The 21,863-nt window shown below is 32.6% G+C and overlaps 2 protein-coding genes across 3 annotated transcripts in view; both read left to right on the plus strand.

Annotated features, from left to right (window-relative positions):
* The window catches only part of LOC18107497 (transcriptional corepressor LEUNIG), a 66,869-nt gene that overhangs the window by 22,298 nt on the left and 22,708 nt on the right, over window positions 1-21,863 (plus strand). The window contains exon 1 of one of the 2 annotated variants that reach the window (XM_052449137.1): window positions 11,512-11,517. The exons of the other annotated variant lie outside the window; for it this stretch is intronic. The gene's annotated coding sequence lies outside the window, so the exon portion shown is untranslated. Of the gene's footprint in view, window positions 1-11,511; window positions 11,518-21,863 lie in introns of those variants that run through there. 2 annotated transcript variants of the gene reach the window in all.
* LOC7462966 (probable indole-3-pyruvate monooxygenase YUCCA4) lies at window positions 11,637-14,108 on the plus strand. Its single transcript, XM_002324802.3, has 4 exons — window positions 11,637-12,677; window positions 12,810-13,058; window positions 13,165-13,287; window positions 13,643-14,108. Exons 1-4 carry the CDS (start codon window positions 12,033-12,035, stop codon window positions 13,874-13,876), a joined length of 1,251 nt encoding a protein of 416 aa, XP_002324838.3. The 5' UTR covers window positions 11,637-12,032; the 3' UTR covers window positions 13,877-14,108.

Here is a 21,863-nt window from a genome sequence, read left to right on the forward strand (position 1 = left end):
TAGAACAACCTAGCAAGCAACATCGACGATACTTACTGTCCAATAACTCATAGCTGACCAAATCCCAGATCTTTCAATTACAAGATGAACAATTTGCCACATGGTTTAGAACACATGTAAGTCCTATCACAAACTCATTATCTCTTGCAATGTAATTAATTATAGTCAATGTTACATAATATCCGTTTATTGATTATTGTTGTATTTAATTTACAAGCTAGGTTTATCAAATGGGAGGTAGTGCTGTTATTTCACTGTCTTTACTAGGCCTGGGCCTTGAAAGAAAAGTCAAGTGCTATAACGGGTATTTTTTCAATGGATATGTCTTTCATACTGAAGAATACGGGCATGGAAGAAAGACATACAACAACGGTGTTTGTATTAAGGGATCAACTTCTAGTAAGTTTGAAGTTGACTACTACGGTAGATTGGAAAAGGTCATCGAACTGCAATATCATAGCGAGCAAAATAGAGTGTTTTTATTCAAATGCTATTGGTATGACACAACTGACAGAGGAATCAGAGTAGATCCTCACTATGGTCTCGTTGAAATGAACTCAAAAGCTAGACACCGCAACGTAAACGACGTCTTTGTTTTCGCAAAGCAATGCCAACAAGTTTATTACACATACATCCCTTCCTTTAGAAATGACCGATCAAGAGTTGATTGGTTATCTGTTTCAAAACAAAACCCAAGGGTCGTGTCGAGGTTGTTCAGGATGAGAACGAAGACACAAGTGTGATAGATGAAGTCTTTCAAGCTAGTGAGTTGGTTGAACCATACCGAGTCTTGTTGATGTTGACGCAGAGGAGTTGAATGTTGTTATGAGCTCTACTAGTGGAAAAAAGAATGTTGTTGAAGAAGATGATAATGAAATTGAAGAGTGCGATGAAGCTGATGATAACAATTCAATTGAGGACGAAGATGAAAATTCCGACTAACTAAACATGTTCTAAAGCTTATTTTTATAATGTAATAATTTGGAACATGAAATATTTATTCTTCTTTAATGGTCAGCTCTTATTGTTGTGCTGTGTGTATTGTAAGATTGCAATTCAAGATTTTGTGACAGGGTTACACGAAAAAATAAGAAAAATTTACGGGTACACCGACGGACTTAACCCGTCGGTATTTCACAGAGAGTTGAAAAAAATTTACATGATTGTGCCACTATCACCGACGGATTACGCACATCCCAAAGCGCACGCATGTTAGACGCGTGTCCGTCTGCACAAATACCGACGGATTTTTCGACGGATCGAAAAGTCTGGCGGGATTTTCGAACTTTTTTGGTGCGCATTTCAATTAATTTCCGACGGTATTACCTACAGAATTTAATACCACCGACAACAATTAATGTCTGTCGGTAATACCGTCGGAAAAATTGCTATATAAAACCCCCCCTCCCCCTATTTGGTTCATTTTTTTCTCTGGCTCCGTTTCTCTTCTTCTCCATTTCTCTTCTCCTCTCCGTTTCTATTTGGCTTTTGGAAGAGATTTTATTGTTTTGGTGGTAGTTTTAAAAGGTATGTATTCTTTTTTCTTTATCTTTGTATTTTTTTTATTTTAATTATGATTATTTTTTTTGGTGTTCTTTGTTTTGTGTATTGTTTATAGATAAAATCTTAAATTCAACACACTATTAAGGTAAGCATTTTTTATTCCCAAATTTATTTTGAATTGATATAGTATTTTTTAGTTTTGTGTATTGTTTGTTTTGTGTTTTGGTTGTTTTGTATAGTGTTTTTTAGTTTTTTCATTTTATTTATTAATTTTATGATATTATTGTTTGTATTGCTATAATTGTTATTGTTGAATTTATGTTAAAAATGTTAATTTATATATATAGAATTACATTTAATTAGTTTATCTTAATTTAGGATATTATTGTTTGTATTGCTATAATTGTTATTGTTGAATTTATGTTTTAAATGTTAATTGAAATATAGAATTAAATTTAATTAGTTTATCTTAATTTTAGGATATTATTGTTTACTTGTCATTGTTATTGCTTGTTATTACATTTTTATATTTATGTGTAGACGTTAATTTCTATTTTGAGGTCCATTAGGGTCGTGTTAGGAATGATATTGATTTAGTTACCTTTTGCTTTTGACCATGTAATTATTTGTAAATTAAGAGTCTTGTCTCCTAAAACTTGAAATGTAATATTAATCCGTAAATTTGAATGTATGATTTTAATCTAATGTTTGTAACTCTAAGTACCAATTTAACAATGAATGTTCATAGTTAAAATTGATTCTTTTACTTGAATTTCATTATATGATGTTATTGAATAAGATGTTTTGTGTTGATGATGATGAGTTGGGTTGAGATCCATGATGATTGGATCGGGATGTGAAATAAAATTGAAAGTGTAATATGATTTTGTCGATAACTTGGGACCCCCCAGTATAGGGGAGACTCTGTCGAATTTTTTTTAAAATTATCGAAGTTAATTATGTAATTATTCGTATAAATTTGTGTAGATGCGTAGAATGAAATCTACAACACGTCGTCAGATGACGGTTGCAGCTTGTTCTTCTAGCAGCGAGGAGGACGTATCCTTAGGTGCTGATCACGGCGAGGAATCTACGCCAACTTGTGATGATGCCTCTTCTAGCGCAGTTTCACAGCGCGGAAGCGGTGTGCCATCACAGCGGGGTCAATTCACCCGCAAGTACCAGGCACAATGGAAGGATGACCTCTCAATGTAAGTTTGTTTAGGTTTTAGTTTTTTTTTATATACTTATAACATAATTTATGAACAACTAATTAATATTACTACTTTTATTTAATTTCAGGTTCACAAACATTGAGGCTGCAAGGACTATAACATTGGTGTTTAAATCGTCGATAGAGATTCCATTGTTTCAATGGAGTCAGGTTTCCAGACATCCTGAGTGGAAACCTAATATCGATGCATGGTTTAAACAATTTCAGGTCGGTGTTAATTTTTAATTTCCAGCTTATTTTTAATAAATGATTTTTATAATTTTATATCTTGAACTATTTTTATTTTATATGAATTATTTATATACACAGAACAAATTTGAGTGGGATAGGGCGAACAACAATGTTGTGAGAAGGGTATGAGAGAATCACGCGGCAACTAGGTAACATCGAAAATAATATTTATTTTTGTTTTATAATTTTATGTTTTAAATTCTAATTTGTTACTATGGAAGTAGGTTGCGTGATTTTTGGTATGAAACCCAAAAAAAATCAAAAAGACATGCGAGGGATAACGGTCTTGAAGGATGGAATGAGGTGGCGGTTTGGCGGGAATTCAAACCGTCATTCATCTCGGGGGAAATATGGACGGCATATATTAAGCACGTGACCTCAGAGCGGTTCTCACGGCGCTCACAGTCCGGCGCCGACAACCGGAACCGGTAAATTCATGGTTCGGTGACCACGCACACTAGCGGATCCGTCCCATTTAGCGCACATGGAAAGCGGATGGTAAGATTAATTTTAATGAAATATGTCGTTCATTAATTTGTCATTCCTTATAATACATTTAACTTTCAAACTATTTTTTCCTTACAGGTTGCGTCTCTTGGACGTGAGCCGAGTCCAATGGAGCTGTTTGTAGAGACGCATGTGCGAAGTCAAGAACGTCAAAAGGAGGTGCAGCAGTTTGTGGACAACCGTGCTCAGCACTTCGTGGTATGTTCGTTCATTCTTTTTATTTTGTAAGTTATTATTTTCTTGAATTGCATCTTGAATTGCATATGATGATTTTTTTTTAAATTTTCAGGAGACCTATAATAGCCGGTTGAGGGAGAGATATGGGGATAATCCTTCGAACCATCCAGATTTCGATCCAGATTTGTGGATGGAGGTGGGAGCGTCTGGTGGACCCGATAAAAATCGGGTCTATGAGCTCTCCAACACTACGGCTGAAAACTTGCGTTCGGCTCGTAGTGTCTCAACCGTTGGGAGCTCTCCATCAGTATCGAGCACCCAGTCTGAGGAGTTCATTGCCTTGAAACAACAATATCAACAACTCTCGACGAATTATGATGAGCTCCGTCAAATAGTCATGGAGATGAGATCAAAGATGGGTGATGATACTTGTGCAGCTCCTTTTTTGTTGTACGGTCCCGGGAACAACCAGCCTCCTCCTCCTCCTCCAGCTCCGCCGCTATTCTAGTTTAATTTTGTTTTTTAAACACATTAAATTTGTAATGAATATTATTTAACATTATTTTTATATGTTTAATGTTTAATCCATTAAATTTGTAATGAACATTATTTTTAATGTCAAAACATTATTTTTTGTTTATTAAGCTTTTTTACTATTAATAAATTATTTATATATATATATTTTAAATACATACTGACGGACATTATCCGTCGGTATTTCACAGAGAGTTGTCAAACAATTACCAGCCATGCCATAATTACCGACGGACATATTCCGTCAGTGATTACATACAGACGGCTTTACCGACGGATATTATCCGTCGGTATTTCACAGAGAGTTGCCACACAATTACCACCGATGCCATAAATACCGACGGATTATCCGTTGAAATTTCAGACGGTTTAGTCCGTCGGTAATGTTCCCGCGAGAAAAAAAAAAATTTTGGGCGCACGCGTATCCGTCTGTAAGACCGTCGGTGGGTGGTTTTTTTTATTTGCGACAGAATTAGCGACGGAAAGGGGAGTTACCGACGACTATTATACCGACGGACGTGTTCCGTCAGTGAGGCCGTTGGTAATTATTTCACCGACGGAGTTCATTCCTGTCACTGACGGAATTAGTCCGTCGGTAAAACTGTTTAATGGTGTAGTGAAATGCATCAAAATAATATTTTTTAAAAGAATTTTAAATTTTATTTTTAACATCGACACATCAAAATAATCCAAAAACATCAAAAAATAATTTGAAGCAAAAAAATTTTAATTTTTTTAAAAAGCACGACATGACCGGAAAGACAAACAATACCTATGTCTTGTTTGGTAAAAACTCTTGGCTGAAGAAAATTCTGCCCATCCAATGACACCCACTGCAAAGATTTAGAAACCAAATAAAATTGGAAGGAAAATAAAAATAGAAGGTCGTAAGTGTTATATTAATACAAGACAGCAAAAAACGGATTCCAGCTATGTGTATATACATGCTAACATATTTCCAACCCTAGATATTCTCCTCTCTACCATAGATTTTGTCCATCTGTAGATTCTCATTTCCAACAATATCACGACCGACGTTGCGAAGATCTTTTTCCATTCTACACTTAATAATTCATCCTGTCTCTCTTATATCTCCTGGGTTTTAGAGTGTGTTTCTCGTAGGTATGGTGATGATTGATTTTTAAAGTGTTTTTTATTTAGAATTTATTTTTTAAATTTATTTTTAATATTAATGTATTAAAACGATTAAAAAAAACTAAAAATTTTATTTTAAACAAAATAAATAATTTTTTAACGAACAGTGTTTTAACACAATGACAAAGATACTCCTGGACAGCTAAATGCTGCCTATTTTCTTGGAAAGATAGTGCTCGTCTAGTCTGTCTTGTATCTAACAACACAACCCAAGTGTCATCATGTTAACGTCAACTTGCAAGGAGAAAAAAAACACACACACACAAAATAATAAAATTAGGGCAGCACATGAAAGCTAGACTGGCCCTATGTATTTGGCTTGTAGCATTACAATGATGACAAGCATAAGAGCTTGATCTTCTGTCTTTAATTTTTAAAAAGATCACATTTTTTTATAATTTCCTTAATTAATTGCAAAGAAGAATTGATTACTTGTGTGATGGAATAGAAAGCCACGTATTATATATCATATCAGAAGAAATCAATGGTGACGCCTGCTCACAAACCTAAATATATTATGAAGGAATATAATCCAATCTCTTGCAGGCTTAAAAAAAAAAAAACAATAAATTTTGCTATTCTTGTTCTTGCATGGATAGGGGTGTTGAAAACAATTGGCTCATGTATAATATTTGTATTACTTGACCGGTAGCGCCTCCCAATGTTGGAAGCACCACCGTGTCATCTTTTTATTTATTAGTATTGAGTTTTCTTTTTTCGTTTTTTTTTTATGTTTTTTCCCTCGAAAACTATAATTTGACTGTATTTGTTGTTGGTTTTTCAACTTCAGTTATTATTCTATTAATTTCTAATTTTTTATTTTCACCTTTTAATCATTCAACCTCAATTTACCAAATATTATTTTCTCTAATTTAGTTCTTATTATTTTGATTTCTATTTTTTTCCACGGTCCTTTTATAAAAGTTTTATTAATCTTCAGTTTTATTCTTCAATTCAAATTGATAGTATTATGTTTTCTAATTTTTTCCTCATTGTTTTGATTTTTATTTTTTTTTCTTGACTCTTTTGTAAAAGTTATTATTCTTCTCAATTTCACCCTTCAATCAAAACATTTTTTATTTTCTATGTAAATTTTGATTCTAATTCTTTTGATTTTTTTTGTCCTTTAACTAGATTTTTTCTTCTTTTTAATTTCACCATTCAATCAAATATAAAATTTATTTTGTTTTTCAATTTTGATCTCTATTCTTTTAATGGCTATATTTTTTTTAATTCTTTTGTATGATTAAAATTTCAATTTTATCCTTCAATATTTGATTGATTGAGAATTGAACTTCATGGTTTTTTCAGATTGGGTGCTCCGGATCTAATGACTCGGGTCATGAATTTGAAAAGTTAAAATATTTTTTTAAAAAATAAACAGGGCATGATAATTCTCTTGATTTTTTTATTAGGTTATTCTAATCTAATGATTTGGGACGTGGGTTTAACAAATGATCTCTTGGGTTGGCTCGGCTCTAATTACCATTATTACAGGTTTGTCATACTAATTCAAGTTGACCAAGACTACTTTTTTATGTCTTTATTTTACCTCATTTCAGCACCTGAACATCATTTTTTATGAGAAAAAAAAAGTTTGGCCTCATGACCAAATACGACCACCAAGGCTAATTAGAAAAAAAAAATAAAGGTGATGGGAGATTATTATAGCCCAAGACTCAAATTACTATTCATTGGAATAATAATTTAATGATATTGCCCTGGCTTAAAAAACCTTTCAACTTGACATCAATTTTTTCAAAAAAACAATGGTTTTTTTTTTATCATTTTACATTGATTTTATTATAGATTTGAAGATACTTATGGTCTTTTTTTATAATTAACATATATTAAATATAATTAAAAAAACTTGTTTACGTGCACGTGGCACATGCCAGCATGTGAGGCCATCTAACAACCAAATGCAGCCTTCTAGGATGGCATTTGAAAGATCCTGGCATCCCCGACTTGATGAGGCAACACGCGCTGCCAATCATTTTTTTTCTTCCTCTTCTTATCTCTCTCCCCACCTAGATTTTCAAGCAAACCCCTTAAAAATTTAAGAACAACTCTTTAATTTGTTGATTTTTCAGATTTGATCCCTTTTCTTTTTATCATGATGTTTTTTATCTTGAATAATTTATAAGATTGGTATGCCTTTTCAATTTCATCCCTCTTAATTTTTTTTCATGTTTCAAATTTAGTCCTCATTCTTTTAATTGCTATTTTTTTCTTGAAATCATTTTTTAAATTGATTTTGTTTTACGATTTCACCCTTCTTTAGTTTTTTTTTTTGTCAATTTTAATCCATATTATTTTGATTTCTATTTTTTCTTTAACAAGTTTTTAAAATTGATATTTTTAAATCAGTACATAATAAACTTCTTGATTGGACCTGAATTCAGGGTTTCACGAGTTACAAGTTTTTAAGATTTGACCATGTTTAGGAAAATTGTCTGGGTTTACTTGTTTTTTTTTTCTCTTTTTATCTAAACTAGTTTTTTTTCTCTTTCATCCTTTAATATTTATTTAATTTTTTTATTGATATTAAAAATGACCCAGTTATCTCAAGTCTTTTTGTTTATCGTTCTTTGTTGGATTTTTTTTGCTAATTCTTTAAATTTATATTTTTTTCCCCGATCTCTCCCTTCAATATTTGAAATTTATTTTTTCAAACAATGTATAAGGTTAGAATTTTGTTTTCTATTTCATCCCCTTTTATTTCATTTTTCTTTCAAATTTAGTTCTCATTTTTTTTATTACTATTTATTTTATTTAAGATAAAGTTTTTAAATTATTTTTGTTTGTTTGTTTGTTTTCTTTAGGACTTTCCACTAATTTTAAAAGAGACCCAGGTTTTCTTGGGTTTTTATTTATTTTTGCTCTTTGTTGGATTTTCTTTTGCTACTCAATATTGAATTAATTAGGAATTGAACTTCTTAATTCAGTCAGGGTCTAGGATTTAATGGGTTATGAGTTTGAGATCTTTGCCCAAGTTTAAAAGGCTTGTCCAAGTTTACTTGGGTTTTTTTCTCCTTTTTTAAAGCTAATGCTTTTTTCTTTTCTATTTTATCATTCAACATTTTATATCATTAGTGATTAAGCTCTTTGTTTTATCTTCTTTCTATATGATTTTTTAACTGTGCATTTATGGTTGTTTTCCTCTTTTTTTTGGTTTGTCCATTTATCGACATTTTTTCTCAATTACATCTATGCCCCAAGTCACATTTTTTTAAAACAAAAATTAAAACACACTTGCCTCATAAAATTACAAATATTTTTCAATTTCACCCTTTTTTATTTTTTTATCTTTCAAATTCGGTTTTCATTCCTTTCATTGTTATTTGTTTTGTTTGGGATTATTTTTTAGAATTGTTTTACAATTTCATCCTCCATGGTTTTTTTCTATCAAATTTGATCTACGTTCGTTTTATTGCTATTTTTTTTCTTTTGCAAGTTCTTAAAATTGATATTTATTTTTACAATTTCATCATTCAAAAATAAATTGGTTGGGAATTAAGCTTCGCAATCAACTCGAATCTAGAATTTCACGGGTTGTGAGTTTTAGTGATTCAACCAAGTTTAGGAGGTTCGCTTAGTTTTTTTCTCTCTTTTTTTTCAGCAAATGGTTTTTTTTTTTATCTTTTTAAATGTTTTGCCTTGTTATTTTTTTTAGCTTGACTTCTAAAGGTTAACGCGAGTTGATTTTAGTTTTTTTTAGTTTTTTTTTCATTTATTTATTTTAATTTCATCATTCAACATTTGATATATTAAAAATTGATCTTCATGCTTTTTTTCCTTTTTCTTTCAAGTGGTCTTTTTTTTTCCTGGTTTTCTTTCTATTAGATTATCTCAATCTTATGATGATCATCATGGAGTTTGTGAGTAACTTAGTTTAATAATGTTTTTTCTTATTTTTTTTTAGTTTCGCCCTTTAACATTAAGTTTTTTATACTCCGGATGTATTGTTGTCATTTTTTATTATTATTTGGTTTTATTATTTTATTTATTTATTGATATATTTCTATTCATATTATTTAAATTATCAATTCATCCAATAACTCAAATCTCAAAAAAATTTCCTTAATAATTTTTTCTACATTAAAAATGTTTTTACCTATCCGCGGTGAAATAGCAACCACATATATAGTTAGATACTAAGAGCGTGTTTGACAGTGTGGTTGCAAGTGCTTTTAACATAACTTTTCGTGCCAAAATGCATGCCAATGATGTTTTTTTATTTTTTAAAAATTATTTTTGACATCAGCACATCAAAACGATCCAAAATGTATAAACCATATTAAATTTTAGTAAAAAAAAAATTCAAATTTTTTAGAAACGCAGATTAAACCACGTTCCCAAACGCTTGCTAAAGTGCATTCAAAAGCTCTTTTAGAAGTGGTTAGTCACCGATCACTCACAAGAAGATGCCATGTGGCAAGGTGTGTAATAAGGTCCAGGATCAGACGGCTGTTGACTTAGAGAAAATAAATGTTTCCAATCCCCCAACAACTCATAGAATGCTTAGTATCATCCACGTGGCCCAAGGACGAGCCCTCATGAAACAAAACCATCCCCGCGCTCCGCCGACGCTCATAAAAGCGCGCGTATAATTCTCAATTTGATCATTAGCTCTTCAAAGCTCTGGATTTCTTTTGATGATCCATGGGAAGGTTCCTCTTGTCCAAAAAAAAATGTGGGGGTGAGAAAAAAATTGAAAAATCAAGAAAATCAGAAAAAAAAATAACTGAAAAAACCGAATCGTGAAAAAAAACCGACCGGTTCGGTTCGGTTTCGGTTTTATAAGCCTAAAACCGAAAAAACTGAATCGAACCGAACCCAAACCGAAAAAAACTGAGCCAAACCGAAAAAAAATTAAGCCAAACCGAGCCAAATAGAAAAAATCAAGCCAAACCGAAAAAACCAAGCCAAAATGAAAAAACCGAGGCAAACCAGTTTGAACCGGTTATTGTCCTAAAAATACCGAACCGAACCGAACCCGGTCGGTTTGAACCGGTTTCGGTTTTTTTTAAAAAAAATTCGGTTTGGTTACTTTTTTTTGATAAAAACCAAACCGAATCGAAAATGATCACCCCTAAAAAAATGTGATCATTTTCTCCTTTTTTTTTTTTTTTGATAATTTTGAAAGTTGAAGGGTTTGTCATGAATAATAACTATTTATACCTATAAATGAAAAATAAGTTTAATGTTCATATTATTATCTCAATTTTATATATAATTCACTAAAAAAATAAAGAACAATATCGATACGGAAAGTTTATTCAAACTAAACCAACCAAAAATAAATGTATAACATTAATTTATCCTTATCTCTTGTAATTAAACCTTGTGATAAAAAATAAAAATAAAAATAAAGGACCATTCATTATTTGAAGTGGGTTTCTTGTATTTGAATTTGAATGGAGAAAGGACAATTATTTAGCGTACTTAAATCTTGTAGATATAGTCCACTGTTCATCAAAAGCCAAGATTAAAATGATCATTATTAGAAAATTAATGCATTAATTACATATTTCCAAATGTCTTTTTTAATTTGGAAATTCAAACTTAACTATCATAACATCTCAAAAAATAAAATGAAATAAAATTCATTAACTCTAATCCATTACTATAATTGAGTTTCTCAGGCAAAATATCTATATATTGTATATGTAAATTGATTTTTGAAGATATATTTAGTTAATTTTGGATCAACTCATAACATTATTAAATTAAGATGGTGTTTGTTTTTGCGGTTAAATAATGTTTTTAAAAAATATGTTTTTGAATCGTTTTGATGTATTGATATTAAAAATAAATTTTAAAAAATAAAAAACTTATTATTTTAATATATTTACAAGCAAAATACACTTGAAAATTGTGAAAAATATCGAACAGAACATGTGTAATAATTGTGAAAAAAAATAGCAATTAAAAATAGCAAATAATAGTATTTCTTGGTGTGATGAACATGCTCTCTCAATCCTCCGTGGATGCATTCAAGTAGAAGTTTTTGGGATTTGCATGTTGTTTTAGTGCATGCCTGCGAAGAACAAACCGCTAGCCATTGCGAATGGCTTGGAGCGTATTCCCAAGCATTGAAAGATGAGAGTGGAGATGTGGTAATGAACTGATGAAGTGAAGAAGTAGCAGTAGCAGATGCTAAAAAAAAGGAAAAAAAAAAGAAGGGAAAATGAGGATATTGAAATAATATTATTAATTAAAGAAAGGTGTCAAGTAAGAGATTAAAAGCTATTTATATCTCATGTTTTGATGGCCTACTGCTACCACTCCTACACCCTTCCTTCAAGAAAAACCTCTGCAGAAAGCTGAGAAGAAGAGCCTTGAGAAAGAGAACTAAATCCTTTCCTTAACCTTCACGCCTTCATCACACCATTCCTCTCTCTGTCTCTGCTGATATTATTAACTCTCTCCCTCTTCCCTATATTTTTCTCTGTCAACCTCTCACTTCTCATAAAAAACCTCTGCTTTCTATTCTGTGTACTTGAAACCCCCAGTCTCACTCACACTCTACCTCTGATTGATTCTCTCTTCATTCACTCTTTTCTTATCAAGCCTCACTAAAGAACCTTTTTCTCTCTTTAAATTCCCGTTTTGTGAGAGGGTAGAAAACAGAGCAAAAACAGAGTCATTCTTTCCTTCCTTCTCGTTTTTTCTTGGGATTTCCAACATGGCTTCTGGTAAAGAACAAGAGCAACAAGGGTTTACACAAGCAAAGTGTGTTAAGGTTCATGGACCTATCATTGTAGGTGCGGGACCATCTGGCTTAGCCGCTGCTGCCTGCCTTTCTCAACAAGGAGTCCCTTCTCTAATTCTTGAAAAGAGTGACTGCATAGCTTCTCTTTGGCAACAAAGAACCTATGACCGCTTAAAACTTCACCTTCCTAAACAGTTCTGTGAACTCCCGCTTCTTGGTTTCCCTGCTAATTTCCCCAAGTACCCTACCAAGAGCCAATTCATTTCTTACATGGAGTCTTATGCTTCTCATTTCAATATCCATCCTAAATTCAACCAGGCTGTAAAAAAGGCAGAATATGACCGCGTTAAAGGGATTTGGAGGGTGCAAACTGAACACCTTGAGTACCATTCTAGATGGCTTATTGCTGCTACTGGTGAGAATGCTGAGCCTGTAATACCTGAAATAGCTGGTTGTGGCAAGTTTAAAGGTGCTATTCTACATACAAGTGAGTACAATTCTGGTTCTAAGTTCAAGAACCAAAGGGTCTTGGTCATTGGGTGTGGCAATTCAGGGATGGAAGTTAGCTTAGACCTCTGTAGACACAATGCGATCCCTCATATGGTTGTAAGAAATACAGTAAGCAATCTAATCCTAGTTTCCCAAAGAAACTAATGTTTTTCTAGATTAAGATTTTGGTTTTCGAAATTGTTTTTACCATTCGATATGCTTAGTTTTTTTTATTATCCATGCCTTATTTTGTTGATGCAGGTGCATGTTCTTCCTCGAGAGATGTTTGGCATGTCAACATTCGGAGTAGCCATGGCACTTCTAAAGTGGTTACCCTTGAGATTAGTGGACAAGTTGCTACTTCTAGGAGCCAATCTCACCTTGGGCAACACAGACCAATTAGGCCTGAAGCGACCAAAAACAGGCCCCATTGAGCTAAAGAATGTCACTGGAAAGACACCAGTGTTGGATGTTGGTGCATTATCACAGATTAAGTCTGGCAAAATCAAGGTAAATCAAGCACATATAAACAAACCCTTAATTTTTATGTGCATGTATGCTACTACTACTCTCTGCAATAGCTTTTGGCCAGCAGCTAATGTTGCTAGGGTTTCAGGTGATGGAAGGTGTGAAGGAGATAACAAAAAATGGAGTCAAATTTATGGATGGACAAGAAAGGGAGTTTGAGTCTATAATCTTAGCAACTGGGTACAAAAGCAATGTCCCTACTTGGCTCAAGGTAAGCATCATATCTATGAAGTTTTTAGATTTAGTTCTATCTTATTATGAATCATCTATCCTTTTCTGCCTTGGACACATGCACAGAGGGCAGACACCTACAAATCCCTTCTTTTCTCCATGCAAAAAAGAATAAATCAGTTAGGCTCTGCTTGAAGTTATTATACCTTTTCTAACATACCCAAAATAAAAATTGCAGTTTTCTCTGTGGAGTTTTATGTTATGTTGCTATCATGACATAATGTTATTCGTTTTGCAAAATAAACCTAAAAAACTGTCCTTTCTATTATAACCCGACTCGCCTACTTGATTCTTGGAAGTAACCCAATTTTTTTTTTCCGCCATCGCTAATGCAGGGATGTGATTTCTTCACAAAAGATGGCATGCCCAAAACCCCCTTTCCTAAGGGCTGGAAAGGAGGAAATGGACTGTACACGGTTGGCTTCACAAGAAGAGGCCTGTTAGGAACTGCCTCGGATGCAGTAAAAATTGCTCATGACATAGCTGGTGAATGGAAGGCAGCCAAGGATAGTATTAGATCTTGTAATTCCCATGTTATCATACACTTAGATCATGATGGGGCCAAATAAGATGGGAAAAGAGAGAAAATTCGGGGTAAACTTTCATAGATTAAGTTTTTAGGTGGAAGATTAATTAATTGTTCACCAGGGAGGACTAGTTTTCATTTTTCATTTTCTTTTTCTTTTTTTCTCTTTTCTTTCTTGTAAATGCACCAATTTTGTATGGGAGGTTCATCTCCACTCCTCTTGTATCTTCCTAGACTTTGTACAAAATAACGTCCAGAGTAGAATTTAACTTGAATTCCCAAAATCTAACATGGTTTTTTTTTTTTTTTTGCTATTTATTTCGTGATATTATATTTTATTATTTATCGTATTTAACTGAACTGTAATTCAAAGTGTTCATTGATTCTTCGGTTAAATTTACTTTGATTTTTTCTTAGTTGCACGAGCATTTACATCTAGCTAGGTTTTCTTTTTAAAGAAAACTACGGCCTGCAGCATCAAAGTGTTCATCAATTCTTTGGTTAAATTAATTTACCTACCTTCTTGCTCACAGTGCCAGCAGCTTTCCATAAAAGCAGCATCAATTGAGGTCCTCCAAACGAGATTCCTCTCGGCAAAAGCCAAAAAAATTAGTAGAAAGGAACAATCAATTCTAAAATCTAGTGTTTTCGCCCTGTATTCATTAATGTATTAAATGCATTCCTATCCGAGAAGCATGCAAGACACTTCACATAAATCCAATGTCTGCCAATAGTATGACAGTCCTCTTAGTGTCGTATACCTCAAAAATCAAATACTGCGTATAAATCTTCGCCAAACTCAACTAGGTCGTGTCTTGTTAATGTCTTAAAATAAAATAAAAACAAGTATAGAATAGACAAAAATATATTTAGTTAGAAAGATAAATTTATCTATTTGATAATTTCAAAGTGAGTTTTTATAATTTTAAAACAAGAAATACAACCACACTCCTAAACACGCTTATATTATTTTAATGTATTTTGAAATAAAAACAACCGCGATCATATTTTCAAACACGTTTGCGTTAAAAAGATAGAGATTTGATAATTTCAAAATGAATTTCTATAATTTTATAATAAGAAATACAAGAAATATGACTCTTCCTTTACGAGACCATAACCAAACATTATTCTAATGAAAAAGATTCGATCCTTTAGATTCTTGTGAGAAGTTCATTTCGGAAAGATTACTTTTTAAGTTTAAACCTTCTATATATGATCATAAATCCACAATGTGGGGATTTTTGTGAAGCATTCTTGTTGCTCTCGAAACTGAATATTGTCACATTTTTTTTTTCGTTGATGCACCAAAGAGTTAGAGACGAAACTTGAAAACGCAAAATACCTATATAATTCCTTTGTAATTCCAACCATCGCATGTAAAGTGCGGTCAAAATGTATGGGAAATAGAAGATTTATGTTCACTCTCACCCTGAATTTCTATATTAAGAACGTCTTTTGGAAAGAGTGATACAACTCCTTTAAGTTTTAGGTTTTTTTTTTGTTCTTGGCAAGTTCTTCCATATTGTCCTTCGGACGTTAGTGTAAGCTTTGAACTTTGCATTGCCACATCTTTGTCTTTTGCCTAAAATTAGCTTTGTTTCAGACCTTTCATGCGTCAACTTTTGGTCCTTTGCCCAGCCAGAGGTTGTTTGCCTTGCCCCCCTCGCTATGTAAACTGCAAGTTGCATCGTTAATACAATTTATAGAGGACACTTGTCACCATATGATTAGCTGAAAGAACCTTGATTCAATAATTTTACTAATAGTATGTTTTGTACTTCTGGTAGTTTTTGTGATTATGGTTTTAAAAAAAATTATTTTATAAAAACATTTTTGAGTGAGGTTGGTTTGGTATTTATATATGTTTTGTTAAAATTGTGGTTGAAATTAAAGTTAAATAAAAAGTAGTTTAATATGTTTGGTTAAGATTGCTTTTTCAAATTGAGGTTATAAAATAACTAGAAAGATATATATTAATATTGATGGTTTTTAATTTAAATATTGTAGATTTAACTACTACTATTACATCATAAAATAAATAATACTTTATATAAAATATTTTTTATTGTTCCATTAAACTATCTACAATTCCATCACGTACGAAATTCATCCAACAAGGACTGCAGTTTTCATGATTTTCTGAGCATGCAACAACATCAAGTAAAATATCATCAGGAACAAAATTGGGATTGCGATTAAATTCTGAAATGCTACGTTATCATGTGATCTTCTTCTAATTTATGTAGTGTCATTGAATAATATTAAACACTAATTTTTCAAATAAAACACAATTAAAAATAAAAATAAAAATTAGATTTTTTTTACTGGGTCGGACCTGGTCCAATACATTTAGATTTGGGCCGGACCCAGTCCGGCCATGAACAGTAGAGTCATTCTTCATTGTTCACGTGAACAATAGAGAGTGAATTAATTCACTCTTCACTGTCAAGACCGCAGGAGAAGAGGAGAAGCATCTTGAAGCTGCTTTCGATAGCAAATTAAGCTTCAATATTAACCAAACATGTTGTTTGTGCGGTTTATTTTAAAAATAAAAGGTGCTGCATAAACAAACACCCTCTTAACCTTTTACCCAATAGGATATTAAATGAAAAACATGTGTACTTGCATAAAGCTGTTGCATCTCTCCCACTTTGGAAAATAGTTTATAATTGGAAATGTCTCCCTGCAGTTGTGTAATTATGAGATGGTAATTTACTTGAAGAAAAACTTGCCCTATATTTTTCTGAGTTGAATGCTAATATTGTATGTTAATTCATATGAGCTGCGACTGCTATATATAGTAATTGTGTTGGTGTTTCAACTGAACTTGTCAACCTAATTTAGCTTCGCTGGAGCTAGTGTAAAAAGTTATGTGTCGAGATGTACTTGTTATGGCTTGCTTAAGCCATTAATTGAGTTTATTCTTTCCAGTGAAAATGCTGATGAAAATGCTGATGGAATAAAAAACTCCAACAAGCAAGTTTCTGACAAAAGAAAACGCTAATAATTATGAAATAATGACAAAATCTTTATTATGTGCTGATGGAATATTTTATTGATATTTTTTTAATTTTTAGTGGTGGTGCCCAACATTCCAAAAGAATCTCATTTATGAAATAAAAAAATCATCTTTTTTTAGAAAATTTGACGATAAATACTAATGGATATTGGATATGAACAAGAGGTTCAATTGGCAAATGTTGGATTAGGACCTGAATTGATTAAAAAAAAAAAAAAAAAGAAGCTTAATTTATACTAGGATGGAAAGTGATAAGTGAAGCTTTATGTTAGGGTTGAGAGAAAAAAATAGATTAAACAAAGAAAAAAAATAACTAGGAATACCAAACGAAAAAAAAACCTTGAAAAAACCGATTAGAAAACAAAAAAATAGGTTTGGTTTAGTTTTGGTTTAAAGCTTCTGAAATCGATCGAACTAAACTGAACCGGATCCTTAAGGATAAATAGAAAAAATATTGCTTATAATATGGTTTCATAATAATGAATATAAAAGATGTCCTATGTTTTAAAAAGCTTGTTTTTCATAATAACAATATACTCTTCTTCTTTTTCTATCCCAAACCAAACCCTTAAGATTTGCATCCATTTGTTAAAACATGAAGTTCGTATTGTTCCTAGTGTATAAAATAGAATAGGTATAGTGTTTTGGATAGGTTTTACTTGCAACAAAATTTTATGATTAAATTTATATATGTTGTTTGGATAAATTTATATCTTTTTTTTTTTGTGATTACATTTATATATGTTATTGAAAAGTTGCAATTATTTGATCTATTTTATGAATTTTGATTTTTTTTTATCTTATTCTATAAAATTAACTAGATTTGGCCGGAAAAACCTCAACCCATAAAAGCCCTAAAAAAAGCCCATTAAAAACAACTAGGTTTTGCCCTTTTTTCTTTTTAAAAAATCAAACTGAACCAAACCAAAATAAGTCAGTTTGAACTAGTTTTTGTCTAGGTCATGTTCTCTCTCTCTCTCTCTCTCTCTCTCTCTCTCTCTCTCTATATATATATATATATATATATATATATATATATATATAATTGGTTTGATTAGTATTTTTTTATCAAAAACCAAACCAAATCGAAAATGATCACACCTAATTGATGTTCATATATTATCAAGCAAAACGAATGCATTTTCTTTTTTGAAGTGTGTCGCATATGTAGTTGTATTATGAAGATTTTTTTAGGTAATGTGTGACAATGTGGCAGCGGTTGCTTTTCAATGTATCTTTTGCTTGAAAATACATTAAAATAATATTTTTTTTATTTTTAAATTTGTTTTGACATCAGCAATCAAAACGATTCAAAAACACCAAAATAAAATTAATTTAAAGCAATAAAAATTTAGATTTTTTAAAAAGCACGGCCCAGCCACAGAAACAAACGGTACCTTAGAATCCGTTTGTTAACGCGGCTACGGCAGCTTTTAAAGCAAACCGCAATTGTTAAATGTATGATAATGATAAACACAATTTACAATTCATGTGGGACCCATTCAAATTTTGTTAAAACCACATGTTTGCGGAAAGCAGATCTCAACTGCTTTCCGCAAACCTGCGGACACAGTGGAGAGTGCACTCCACTGTTCACATGAACAGTGGAGTCACTCTCCACTGTTCCGGCCGGACCGGGTCTGACCTAGTTAAAAAAAATTCAATTTTTATTTTTATTTTTAATTGTGTTTTATTCAAAAAATTAGAAGAAGATCGCTTGATGACGTAGCATTTGCAGAATTTGATCGCAATCCCAATTTTGTTCCTGATGATATTTTACCTGATGTTGTTGCGCGCTTAAGGAACCAAGAAAACTGTAGTCCTTGTCGGATGGATTTCGTACGTGATGAAATTGGAGATAGTTTAGTGGAACAATAAAAAATATTTGATATAAGTATTATTTATTTCATGATGTAATAGTAGTAGTTAAATCTACAATATTTAAATTAAAAACATATATATATACACACACACACACACATTTTAATTATTTTATAACCTCAATTTGAAAATCATTTTTTTTAACCAAACACATTAAACTACTTTTTGTTCAACCTCAATTTCAACCACAGTTTTAACCAAACATATATAAATATCAAACTAACCTCAACTAAAAGTACTTTTTGTAAAATAACTTTTTTTCAAACCACTACCACAAAAGTTACCACAATACCAAACACACTTCTCTCGACTCTTGGCAACTATTTTCTTGCGGCTATCCAATCCCTTATCCTTTAATTTGATAATATATTAACTTGAATTGTTTGTTTTTAATAATTTCATTCATGTATAAGCTAGTTCAAGAATATTTATAATTATGACAAAAAAAACAAAAAAAAAAGCATTTTGTGTTATGATGTTCTTTAGATTTAGTTACACAAAATGTTATGGGCTATTATTTAACGAACATGTGACCAAGTTTCACGCATTGATATTAGGTGATTGATAAACATATATTTAACGGGCTTAAAAAAACCCTCGAATGCCTAAAAACACACGGTCTCAAGCAACGTGCCCGGGCCCAACCCAAAAGGATCAGCCTTGGAAAAAGCCCGGCCCCCATGGGCTTAACCTTGGGAAGAGCCCAGTCTCATGGGCTCAACTATATTTTGAATCTTACTCTCCTTATATCTTTAGGTGTATAAAAGTCCTCTAAGGTCCTACCGTATTTTCATCAACATTAATTTTTGTAAGGGATATTGTATAAAAGTCATCTAAGGGTCCATCATATTTTCATCAACATTAATATTTATGTAAGGTATATTTATCCCTCAATAAGACATATGTCAGGGATATTTCCTCTTATTAAAACTATTGGGGTAAAATTACATTTTAGCCCCACTTTCTATAAAGAGACAAGACTCATGAGCTATAAACATATTATGAATCATTCATACAACAGGTTCACAATCTTCATTCTCTATTACATACATATTTTCAGAGCATCTCTCTAAAATATCATTACACTTTCTCTCAAAAAGATATTTAAACAACGAAGAGTCTTCAAATCCACCAAAAAAAAAACCTTTTATAGGTACCATCCACCGACCACATTGGCCTCCTAGGCACCAAGCACTAGTCACCTTGGCTAGGAAGAATGAATCAAATTGCTAGGACCTAGAGATTAATTGATTATTCAACACATAAGCCTTGTTCTTAAGCTACTTAGATTTTTTAGGACATTATAATTGCCATCATCGGTGGAAAGTTGATAAAAAAGTTATCAGTTTTTTCTAAACATTTCAAAGTCATTTCATGGCACGCAACCATGACACATATGGGCTAGAACACTTTATGGATCTACCTATTATCATGATCACATCTTTCCATTCGGATTTCCAAGAGCTCATTAACCAAGTGCAACCCCTCACCCAAGCTGTGTTGTCCGCTCAGGGGCAAAATCAGGCTTTACCACCTTGGCAAGTCTTGACACTCATGACAACCCTATCTTTGAAAGGGATTGATCAAGGGTCTTCCAAGTGCAATAACACTACTCTCCAAGTCATGAATCAAAAGGCTCTTTAGAGCTTAACAAATCACATCATGATATATTATCCTTGATAGGAAGTAAGTTTATTTTTAAATTAAAATAACTATCTCTCTAACATACATTTTCTATCTACAAATCTTTAGTGAGGGCTTCTAGACTCCTGCACAATCTCCTTGGAAAAGGTTCTTTCTAGTGCGATTGCATAATCTTCTTGTAAGGGGTTCTCCCTAGTGCGATAGCTCTACCTTCCATGACAACTAGAGATAGTCAACCACAACAAAGTAACAACACTCTCGTTCTATAGACAAATATATACCACTAAGTCTAATTGGGCTTGTCCCCTTCGCCCCTTGAAAGTTTTTTAAATATGGGCTTCGATTGGGATTCGTTCCCCCAACCTCTTAAAATATTTTCTAAGTATAACCTAACCCTTCTTGGGTTCCATTCCGCCTCTGAGCAAACTTTCTAAGTATGGGCATCGACATGGGTTCATCCCCTCCACCTCTTGAAAATTTTCTAGGTATGGGCGTTGAGATGGATTCATTTCCCTTAGCCTTTCAGAATATTTTCTAACTGTAGGCTCACTCTACTTGGGTTCCACTCTGCCCTTTGGAAATTTTTTAAGTATGGGTGTCAATAAGGATTCGTTCCCCTTATCCTCTTAGAATATTTTCTAAATATAGGCTCACCTTTCTTGGGTTCCATTCCACCTCTTGGAAATTCTCCAAGTATGGGTGTTAATATGAATTCATTTCTTTTAGCCTTTTAGAATATTTTCAAAGTATAAACTCACCCTCCTTGGGTTCCCCTCTGCCCCTTAGAAAATTTTTGAAGTATGGATATCAACATGGGTTTGTCCCCTCTGCCCCTTGAAAATTTTCTAAGTATTGGGCATCGATAGAGATTCGTTCCCTTTAGCCTCTTATAATATTTTCTAAATATAGGCTCATCCTCATTGGATTCCCCCCAGCCTCATAGAAAACTTTCTAAGTATAAGGCTTACCTTTCTCAGGTTCCCCTCGGGTTCTTAGAAAATCTTCTAAGTATAAAGGCTCACCCTCCTTGGGTTTCCCTCCTCCTCTTAGAGAATTTTCTAAGTATGGGCGTCGATAAGGATTCGTTCCCCTTATCCTCTTAGAATATTTTTCAAGTATAGGCTCACTCTCATTGGGTTTTCCCCTAAATTCTTATATAAAAAATTTAAGTATAAAGTTCACCCTCCTCGGGTTCCTTTCAGCCTATTAGAAAATTTTCTAAGTATAAAGGCTCACCCTTCTTATGTTCTACTCCGCCCCTTAGGGATTTTCTAAGCATGAGCGTTGATGGGGATTCATTCCCACTTTCTCTAAAAAATACACTTACTTGAGTAACGGAGAGTCCCCAAACCAATCAAAGAGGATCTTTTATAGGTACCAGTCATCGGTCATCATGGTTTATCAAGCACCAACCATCTTGGTTAGAGAGAATGGATCAATTATTTGAACCAAAAGATTAACCGATTATTCAACTCATACGCTT

The sequence above is a fragment of the Populus trichocarpa genome, chromosome 18 (assembly GCF_000002775.5).
Source record: "Populus trichocarpa isolate Nisqually-1 chromosome 18, P.trichocarpa_v4.1, whole genome shotgun sequence".
Classification (NCBI taxonomy): domain Eukaryota; kingdom Viridiplantae; phylum Streptophyta; class Magnoliopsida; order Malpighiales; family Salicaceae; genus Populus; species Populus trichocarpa.